The 10,966-nt window shown below is 43.3% G+C and overlaps 1 protein-coding gene across 1 annotated transcript; it reads right to left on the minus strand.

Moving 5' to 3' along the window:
- Positions 1–684: 684 nt before the first annotated feature.
- Positions 685–9,086, minus strand: LOC149453402 (uncharacterized). Its single transcript, XM_089688339.1, has 8 exons — positions 9,028–9,086; positions 4,880–5,015; positions 4,670–4,793; positions 4,252–4,553; positions 3,992–4,133; positions 3,638–3,735; positions 3,392–3,524; positions 685–2,225 (listed from the first exon to the last, which is right to left on the minus strand). The coding sequence occupies exons 3-8, from the start codon at positions 4,752–4,754 to the stop codon at positions 871–873; spliced, it is 2,115 nt and encodes a 704-aa protein (XP_089544465.1). The 5' UTR covers positions 4,755–4,793; positions 4,880–5,015; positions 9,028–9,086; the 3' UTR covers positions 685–870.
- Positions 9,087–10,966: the final 1,880 nt, after the last annotated feature.

Genomic DNA, 10,966 nt, shown 5'->3' on the forward strand with positions numbered 1-10,966 from the left:
TACATTCTCTGACCGCTCTCCTCCACCATCCACACTACATTCTCTGACCGCTCTCCTCCCCCCACCATCCACACTACATTCTCTGACCGCTCTCCTCCCCCCACCATCCACACTACATTCTCTGACAGCTCTCCCCCCCCCACCATCCACACTACATTCTCTGACAGCTCTCCTCCACCATCCACACCTCATACTTATTATCCACCATAGCTGCTCTTGTCATTTTTCTTATTTTCTTCTACAGCAATTTTATTTGAACTTCCTGTAAATGAACATTAATTTCCCTCTCAGTGTAAAGGTAACTCCCGCCACTGACCAGTCATATAAGGTGGTCAACCTCTCTTCTGATGACCAATGTAAGGGAATCCTTCTTCACTATCCAACGTTGTAAAGGGATTCAATAGGTTGGACGCCATGGATTAGTACATTTATTACATTTATCCTTTCTGCATCCAAAAAGTTCGATCTTTAAAAATATTGTTTGGGATAGCAAAAACAAAAAACAGTCGGCCGTCCTCCAGGTATTGTTCCTGTATTGTTCCGCTATTTTTGCCCCATCCACTGATTGAGGAGCTTTCACTCTTCCTGTTGGATGTTTATTTTATAAAATGGAAAAATTAAAAAGACTGATGGGGCCACCCCAGTATTGGCAGGAGAGGTTCTGGGAAATGAAGCAGACGGAACCCGTAACTACAGTATTTATTAATAAAATACAAGTCAACAGCTGATTCAGCCCATCATATTATACTTTAAAATGAAATGTCACTTTTGCTGCGATATCCTCCGTTATGAACTCATTTTACAACAAACAGTCCTGTACAGAATAATTAAACACGTTCAATTCTACTGTACTTTTATACAATAGCATCATCAAGAGTGTATCTTCTCATGTCTAACTAGATTGCCTTTAAATCTAAAAGATTTCCCACACACAGAACATGAAAACAAGCCCTCTCCCGTATGAATTTTCTCATGTCCGACAAGGCTTCCTTTTCTAGTGAAACATTTCCCGCACTCTAAGCACGTGAAAGGACGCTCGCCAGTATGAATTCTCTGGTGTTCAAGCAGCACTTCTTTCCGAGCGAAACTTTTTTCGCACTCTGAACATGAAAAAGGGCGCTCGCCCGTGTGACTTTTCTGATGCGTAAGAAGGTGTCCTTTCTGGGTGAAACATTTTCCGCAGTCTGAACATGAATAAGGACGCTCACCCGTGTGGTTTCTCTGATGTATGACAAGCTTCTCCTTCTCAGTGAAACACTTCCCACAATCTGAACATGAAAAAGGATATTGGCCCGTGTGAATTCTCTGGTGCACAAGCAGTGCACTTTTCTGAATATAACATTTTCCGCACTCCGAGCAGGAAAAAAGTCCCTCGCCAGTGTGACTTTTCTGATGTAGAAGGAGGTGTGCTTTGTGGATGAAACATTTCCCACACTCTGAACAAGAAAAAGGACGCTCACCCGTGTGTATTCTTTGGTGCTTATAAAGATTTCCTCTTTGGCTGAAACATTTCCCACAGTCTGCGCATGAAAATGGAAGTTTACCTGTATGCCTTTTCTGGTGTCCAACAAGGTTTTCTTTCCTAGAGAAACATTTCCCACACTCTGAGCATGAAAAAGGATATTCCCCCGTGTGAGTTCTCTGGTGTGTTAGAAGTACAATTTTCTGAGTAAAACTTTTCCCACACTCTGAACATGAATAGGGACGTTCTCCCGTGTGAATTCTTTGGTGTCTAACAAGGTCTCCTTTCTGAGTGAAACATTTCCCGCACTCTGAACAAGGGAAAGGGCGCTCGCCTGTGTGAATTTTCTGGTGTTCAGTAAGAACTCTTTTCCAAGCGAAACATTTCCCACACACTGAACATGAAAAGGGACGCTCAACCGTGTGGTTTTTCTGGTGCATAAGAAGTGCTTTTTTGTCTGTGAAAGATTTCCCACACACCGAACATGACAACGAGCTCTCTTCTGTGTGGACTCCTAAAGATTTCTTGGGATTAGAACGATCTGTTGATCTATCTGAACTGGGAGAACTCGCGTGAATATCAGATGTTACAGTATGTAAATTATTAGAAGATTCTTTGGATTTGGTGAGGTTCCTCGATCTTGCCAACCGGTAGGATTTTCTTCCTGGAGAATATTGTGTTGTTTCATTATCTTCTCTATTACAGTCTGGAGATATATCGGGAGCTTTCTCTGAGATACTTTTCTTTCGAACGTAGTGTCCACCTGTTGGAAAGCAGTTGGTAACTAAATGTTACACGTATTCCTCATGCATTGAAAATAGAAGTCATATGTGATGGTCTAGTGTTCAGCAGTTTCCTAGAGCTCTAGGATGGAATTGAGTATCGCCATAACAGCAAAATGTGAATACAAACCAGTTCAATAATATAACACACCCAAGCCACACCGGGCAACAGTATTGGGAAAAGATGACATCGATATTGAGAGAACGAAATTAGACTTTCCCCATCTCAATTCTTGTAAACATGGTCATATACTGAAAAACTGAGATGGACCTTTCATATGGTGTCCAGTATCTCCTCATTTGTTGGGAACATGACGTTATATTGAGGAATGGAGATGGACCTTTCATATGGTGTCCAGTATCTCCTCCTCATTTGTTGGGAACATGACGTTATATTGAGGAAAGGAGATGGACCTTTCATATGGTGTCCAGTATCTCCTCCTCATTTGTTGGGAACATGACGTTATATTGAGGAATGGAGATGGACCTTTCATATGGTGTCCAGTATCTCCTCCTCATTTGTTGGGAACATGACGTTATATTGAGGAATGGAGATGGACCTTTCATATGGTGTCCAGTATCTCCTCCTCATTTGTTGGGAACATGACGTTAAATTGAGGAATGGAGATGGACGTTTCCTATACAGAAGTTTAAATTAGCAGTCATTGGTTGGGAACCTTGACTAGTATTATAGATACAAAGTTTATATTCTACTGGTGAGGAGTGGAAATTGTATACTATATGGTGTACAATATTTCAATCTGCTGGAAAAACTAGGTCATGGTGTAGGTACATTGATGACATACTTACTGCCAGGGATAAATTGTCTTAAGTTTAATGTATTTCCTTGATGTAAACAAAAAAAACTGTTGCCCCTAAACATGGAAAGGGTTATTTGCTGTAATTATTGATGTGTTTCTGCAAAAAATTTGCATGTGTTTAGGAAGAATCTTTATAGAATATTAATTCAGGGAGTTATCCATTTGCTTTTTGAAAACAGAAAAGACATCTTTAATCATTGTACCAGAAAACTGTAACATGCCTATTTAAGGTTTTTGCTTTCTACTGCTTTTTTGGGGAAATGTGAATGAATACTTAATACTCATAACAAATTGATCTGTTTCAGCAATTTGTGTTTATTACTCACTTGTGTTGATATAGAGAGATTTCTCTAGTTTATTTTTTACAGCCCCATCTTCCCTAGATTGATGATCTTCATTGACACATGTCTCTTCTTCTTCCTCTTTAATCTCAATTTTGATGACTTTCAATTCTCCAATCTAAACCCCACAGATGATAATATACATTCATAAAAAGGAACAGGAGATTACATAAAAAAGTCCTTTCATAATACAAAACACATTTTTAGGTGTACTTGCTCATTCCCACGTACGTGATGATGGTGAGGGATGGTGTGATCTTCCTGTGTGGAATCCTGGGAATACAGAGGACAGGGACATCTCTCTGGTGGGTTCCCATGACTGGATCCATCTGTAGGAAACACACACACTGACTGAATCCATTGTTTCTATGTGTTTATCAGATGATGGGGGATCTAGGTGGACCCTCCGTAATGCTCTCTCCTTTACAATAAAGTCTCCTCCTACCAGGTGATGTGAGGGGCGGCTGATTGTCCATCATGATGCCCAAGCAGAGATTATCTTACTTGATGATATGAAGGTCTACATAAACTCAGTTATCAATCCATAGACTTTACCAGTCTCTGTGTTTAGTTTTCATTACTCACCAGTGCTGATATCTAGAGAAGGTTCATCTTGTTTGGTTGTCACCTTCATTCCAACATCTTCTGAAGTCTGCTGATAATTCATCACAGATGTCTCCTCTTCTTCTTCTTTAACCTTAACTTTAATATAAATTTGTTCTTCATGCTAAACCAACAAAATTATAGAAAGTAAAATCAATTCAATATAAGGACCAATAGGCTGGGGCTACATAGATGAGTATAATCTAATAAATCTGGGGGCATTTAGTTTTCTACACATCTACCTGCTGATGGTGAGGGATGGTGTGACCTTCCTGTGTGGAATCCCGGGAATACAGAGGACGGGGACATCTCTCTGGTGGGTTCCCATTACTGGATCCATCTACCTGATGATGGTGAGAGATGGTGGGATCTTCCTGTGTGGAATCCTGGGAATACAGAGGACGGGGACATCTCTCTGGTGGATTCCCATGACTGGATCCATCTACCTGATGATGGTGAGGGATGGTGTGACCTTCCTGTGTGGAATCCCGGGAATACAGAGGACGGGGACATCTCTTTGGTGGGTTCCCATGACTGGATCCATCTGTAGGAAACACACACACTGACTGAATCCATTGTTTCTATGTGTTTATCAGATGATGAGGAATCTAGGTGGACCCTCCGTACTGCTCTCTCCTTTACAATAAAGTCTCCTCTTACCCGGTGATGTGAGGGGCGGCTGATTGTCCATCATGACGTCCTTGTAGAGGTCCTTGTGTCCTTCTAAATACTCCCACTCCTCCATGGAGAAATAGACAGTGACATCCTGACACCTTATAGGAACCTGACACACACAATGATACAGTCACCATCCAGACACATCCCTTGTCTGTTACTGGAGAATGTCCCAGAATTCCCGGCACCGCTCACCTCTCCTGTCAGCAGATCAATGATATTCTGGATGACATCTAGAATGTTCTTGGCACTGGTTCCCTCTGTTGTCAGGCAGTGAGGTGGCGGCACAATGGTGGGTGATGGTTGGGTGTTAATGGTTCACTTTCACTTTCTGTGTAAAGAGATATAGTTACAATAATCTCTACAAACTGCACACAATCCTTCTGTCTTGTCCATTTAGAAAGTGTTTCTGTATTCAATTTGTTATATTTTGGATAGGAGGAGGGTTACACCCCTTAGGGGATGGGGGGGGGGGGTTATACCCCCTGTTGGGATCTTATTGCTGCCTTTGTTCCTGATGGAGAGGTTCACCCTATTTGTCTTGCTGATGACTTTCACTGAGACGGAAAATGTGAGAACGCAAAAATTGGGAGTTGTCACCAAAACAGCAGATGGGAAATTTTCCTAAAGGGACACCTGTACTTTCTGTTATATCTACAGCACAGGAAGTGAAGGTAAGTCTCCCCAGTGGAACATAGATAGGGAAAAATATAGTGAGAGGGGTTTATAACCCACCCTTACCTTATCCAAATTTGATTCACTCAAAAAGACCAAATAGCCCAAAGTATAGGTATAGTTTTTTTTATAGGTACAGTATGTTTTATCCAATGGGGTGGATTGGTAAGTCAATGAGGTAAGTACCGAAAGTCACTATGGTGAAACTTACCAACCAGAAACCAATCTGCTCCACAATTGTAACCAAAGAACATGTTTATATGAAAACGAGGGGCGTTCAAGTCAAACAGGGACTTTTGAGTTTATATAATAAAAGAACAAATTTTAAGGAGCAGAAGCTGCATTTATTTTCAACATACTCCCCTGCTACATTTATACACTTATCCCAGTGTTTAACCAATGCCTGGAAAGCTTCAGCATAGAAAGATTTGTCAGGACGCCTGAACCTTCCTAGGACAGCCGGATTTACTTCCTCATCATTGTCTTCACCGTTCCCACAGAAAGATTCGTCTCTGGTGCGACTTCACGACAGGTGATACGTCGATGATCCAGGATCGGATGTTCCACTCGCTGAAAGTTCACTGGAGTGACTGGACGTACGGCCATCTTTGAAATGTTTACACCATTCAAATGCGTTACTGCGGCTGAGCGTCTCATCGCCATACCGCACTTGAATTCTGTAGATATCCACCTTCGTTCACAAGAAACTTCATCACCACATGCCGTTCCATGCACACACTAACACTGTTGTCTGCCATCTTAATGGTCCCTGGACTGGCCCACGACATGTGGGCCGCCTATCAGTAATAGGACACACTTGCCACTTACTACTGCGTGTAGTACCGCCACGCTAGCAAAATGTGCCGCCTATCAGTAATGGGACACACCTGCCACTTACAACTGCGTGTAGTACCGCCACGCTAGAAAAAAATGTGCCGCCTATCAGTAATGGGACACACTTGCTACTTACTACCTCGCAAGACCTCTTACTCTCTAGCTTCCTTATCTCCTCCTCCCATGCTCGTCTCCAAGACTTCTCCAGGGCATCACCCATCCTCTGGAACTTCCTACCCCAATCTATCAGATTATCACCTACTCTACTTGCCTTTCGGCGTTCACTGAAAACCTTTCTCTTCAGGGAAGCCTATCCTGCCCTCTGCTAATTCTGGTATCCTCTACTCTTCCAACCACTCCATCCCCCACAGTGACTACCTAATGTATCACTCACCCCGCCCTCCTAGATTGTAAACTCCAAGGAGCAGGGCCCTCTAATCCCTCTTGTATTGAATTGTATTGTTACTGTATTGTCTCCCAATATAATGTAAAGCGCTGAGCAAACCATTGGCGCTATATAAATCCTGTATAATAATAATAATAATAGTATCGACCATGTTTGCATCCCTTTTTACACCTGTAAAATTAAAAGTCCCTGTTCGATTTGAACGCCCCCCATATAAAATAGCATTTTTATTTCATAAAAGCAAGGTAAAACATTTAAAAATTCTTGGAGGGTCCTGCATCAAGTGTATAACATTTATCTATCAAAGGAGTACCTCGCCAACGCTGAAATTCTTATAGCAGAGGATGCCTAAAATCTGACTTGTACCTTAGTGCAGACTCCTGGGAACATTAGTGAGCCAATTACACAAGCAGGAAATGACATTTTTTGGGGGTGTTCAAGTTCGCTGTGATGCTTTGAATTTTACATAAAATTACAGTGGTTGCATTGCAAAGGAAAGGCGACTTTTAATACGTTTAAATAATCTGGCTGGTCTAGCAATTGCACATGCTATATTTTTTTAATTTCCTAATTTGTTCCACGAAAAAGTGGAGTAATCATTCAATTCATTCAAAGTGTGATAGAGCTGAAAATTGGCCTCGAATGGAAGGGGGTGAAAGTGTCCGGACTTAAAGTGGTTAAAGTCAGATGCACAGAATTGTATCGCAGTCCACCAGACAATCCATTATAAGCAGAGTCTCACGGTATATCAGTCTGCACAGATTGTGAAGTCAAATGCCCAATGGCAATCCATAATGGGCACTTGTCCCACCCTCATAGAGAGTGTCCTAACTCTAGGTGCTAAACCGATTTTACCACATCACGGTGGCTACATCAAGAGACCACCGAGAGACAGAAGGATGACAAAACTGCCTTAATTGCTTGCAAATCAGATGAGTGAAATAAACAAGCCCATTAAATATTCAATACACATTTCTCCTGGATAATATACAGCAGCCATTCTCAATATAAGATAAAATAAAACTTTTTTTGGTCAAAAAAAGTAAAAAAAAATGCCAGTTTGCCACGATTTACCACATTTTTCAGCGCTGGAGCGTTTTTACAGCTAAAAAACTCCTCTAGAAACCCACTAGTCCCGGGTTGTTTTTTCCAGCCAAAAAACGTCCCAGCCAAAAAAACGTTGATTCCAGTCTATGTGTGCACCTAGGATAGCATGCTGGGGGGGTTACTGGCTGTTGAAAAAAACATCAAAAGCCAAAAACAGGCGCTGTAAAAACGTCTAGTGTGCGTGAGGACAAAAAGTGGGATATGAAACCTATCAATGGTATGTAAATATGGCGCCACAGAGACTACATACAAACAAATCCCTGGACTCATTTAGTTGGTAGCGATGTGGATCGTAATCATCAATGGATAATACAACCCTGGTGAGTGGAGTATCATTATAGCCAACATTTTCAAATCTAAGTTCTCAAATTCTTATCCTGTAAGTAGGGGCGGACTGACCATTGGGAAACTTGGGCACTGCCCGAGGGCCCGGGGTCAGTAGGGGGCCCCATGAGATGCCCCTGGTACCTTTCTCATAGGCTTTTTTGAGTTTGGGCAAGGACACATGGGCCCCATGATCCCCTATTGCCCGGGGGCCCCATGAGTTGTCAGTCCGCCCCTGCCTGTAAATGAAAGTCCAAAAGATCATGGATATCAACAATGAGATGGTTTGAAATATGAACTCAATACGTAGTCAAAAGTTCATCAGGTTCAGTTGCATTGACCTAGACAGCATGACTACATAATTGGTACCGGCAACCTCCAGAGGTTGAGTTCCTTGAGCTATGACTGGTGGACCTCCCATCTGAAGGTGCCACTTGAAGATCCAGTGGTATGACGCCAATCATTTTTTTTATTTGTCTGTAAGGGTGTAATTCGTAAGGGGGAAGTTCTGCCCACTGACCACCAGTGCAAAAGACATTTGTCTATCTCACCCGATTAATTTTTTTAGCCGGGGTTCCCTTAGACGTAATGATAACTTCAAGGATTTTATAAAGCGAGATAGTTGAGAGACAGCTTGTAGAGTTGAGCATGGGCATCCTCCGAACACATCTCTAGCCAAACTCGGAACTAGGGTTGCCACCTCATCCACATACACGGGTTCTGAGGCTAATTTAATGCAGATAAGGCACTGAGTTTAATTACCACCCTAATCAGCAACAGAACCCGTGTCATTAGTATGTGTTCGGTTTTAAAGGGATGAGGTGGCCATCCTACTCGGAACTTGCCCCCTTTTTTATTCTAATGAGCTACGAGTTGGGTCTTGGAGATAAAAGACATCACAGTGACTATGGAGGAAGAGGACAAACATGACGATGGAGGAAGAGGACGGACATGATGAGGAGTTGCTGGATGTAAATATAAAATAAGATCTTATTACCTCCTCTGCTACCAGTTCCACCAATGTCTCCTCTCTACTTCCCTCCAGTTGACCTTTCACCTGGAGAGTCCTGTTTTGTATCCTACCTCATTTCCTGTCTGCACATCCAAAGTGAGATCGCCACCACGTGTTGAATATAAATACTGCAGTCTACTTTACGTTTCTTCATCTTGTCCCGCTGCTTTGTGGACCATTTCTCCACTATGTTATATTTATGATTACACATGTAGATTGTAGTTCAATTATATAATTATAATGAAAAACGATATTAAATAAAGGAAATCAAATTCTAAACTGAAACACATAATTTGTATATTCAAAATATTGCCAAAAGTATCGGGCCGCCAGCCTTTCCACGCACATGACCTTTAATGGCCTCCCAGTCTCAGTCCCTAGGGTTCAATATTGAGTTGGCCCCGCCTTTTGCAGCTATAACAGCTTGAACTCTTCTGGGAAGGCCGTCCACAAGGTTTAGGAGGGTGTCTATGGGAAGGTTGGACCATTCTTCCAGAAGCACATTTGTCAGGTCAGGCACTGATGTCGGGGGAGGAGGCCTGGCTCGCAGTCTCCGCAATAATTCATCCTAAAGGTGTTCTATGGGGTTGAGGTCAGGACTCTGTTCAGGCCAATCAAGTTCCTCCACCCCAAACTGGCTCCTCCAAGTCTTTATGGACCTTGAGAGAAGATTTTCCTTCACTGGAACTAGGGGGCCAAGCCCAACCCCTGAAAAACAACCCCACACCATAATCCCCCCTCCACCAAACTTTACAATTGGCACAATGCAGTCAGGCAAGTACTGTTCTCCTGGCAATCGCCAAACCCAGACACGTCCATCGGATTGCCAGACAAAGAAGCGTGATTGGTCACTCCAGAGAACACGTCTCCCCTGCTCTAGAGTCCAGTGGCGGTGTGGTTTACACCACAGCATCCGACACTTTGCATTGTACTTGGTGATGGAAGGCTTGGATGCAGCTGCTCGGCCATGGAAACCCATTCCATGAAGCTCTCTACGCAATGTTGTTGGGCTCATCTGAAGGCCACACCAAGTATGGAGGTCTTTAGCTATTGACTCTGTAGACAGTTGGCGACTTCTGCGCACTCTGCGCTTCAGCATGCGATGACCCCGCTCTGTCATGTGATGTGCCCTACCACTTGGTGGCTGAGTTGCTATTGTTCCCAGTTGCTTCCACTTTGTTATAATCCCACTAACAGTTGAGCGTGGAATATTTAGTAGCCAGGAAATGTCACAAATGGACTTATTGCACAGGTGGCCACCTATCACGGGACCACGCTTGGAGCCACTGAGCTCCTGAGAGCGACCCATTCTTTCACCAATGTTTGTAGAAGCAGTCTGCATGCCAAGGGCTTGATTGTATACACCTGTGTCCATGGAGGGGATTGGAACACCTGAATCACATGATTTGGAGGGCGGGGCCAATACTTTTGGCAATATAGAATATATATATTCTCTGACAGCTCTCCTCCTCCCCCATCCACACTACATTCTCTGACAGCTCTCCTCCTCCACCATCCACACTACATTCTCTGACAGCTCTCCTCCCCCACCATCCACACTACATTTTCTGACAGCTCTCCTCCATCATCCATACTACATTCTCTGACAGCTCTCCCCCCCCCCCCCACACACTATATTCTCTGACAGCTCTCCTCCCCCCACCATCCACACTACATTCTCTGACAGCTCTCCTCCACCATCCACACTACATTCTCTGACAGCTCTCCTCCCCCCACCATCCACATTACATTCTTTGACAGCTCTCCTCCACCATCCACACTACATTCTCTGACAGCTCTCCTCCACCATCCACACTACATTCTCTGACAGCTCTCCTCCACCATCCACACTACATTCTCTGACAGCTCTCCCCCCACCATCCACACTACATTCTCTGACAGCTCTCCCCCCACCATCCACACT

Source organism: Staurois parvus, unplaced genomic scaffold, assembly GCF_062004578.1.
Source record: "Staurois parvus isolate SC_StPar_1 unplaced genomic scaffold, SC_StPar_1.0 ptg000449l, whole genome shotgun sequence".
Lineage (NCBI taxonomy): Eukaryota > Metazoa > Chordata > Amphibia > Anura > Ranidae > Staurois > Staurois parvus.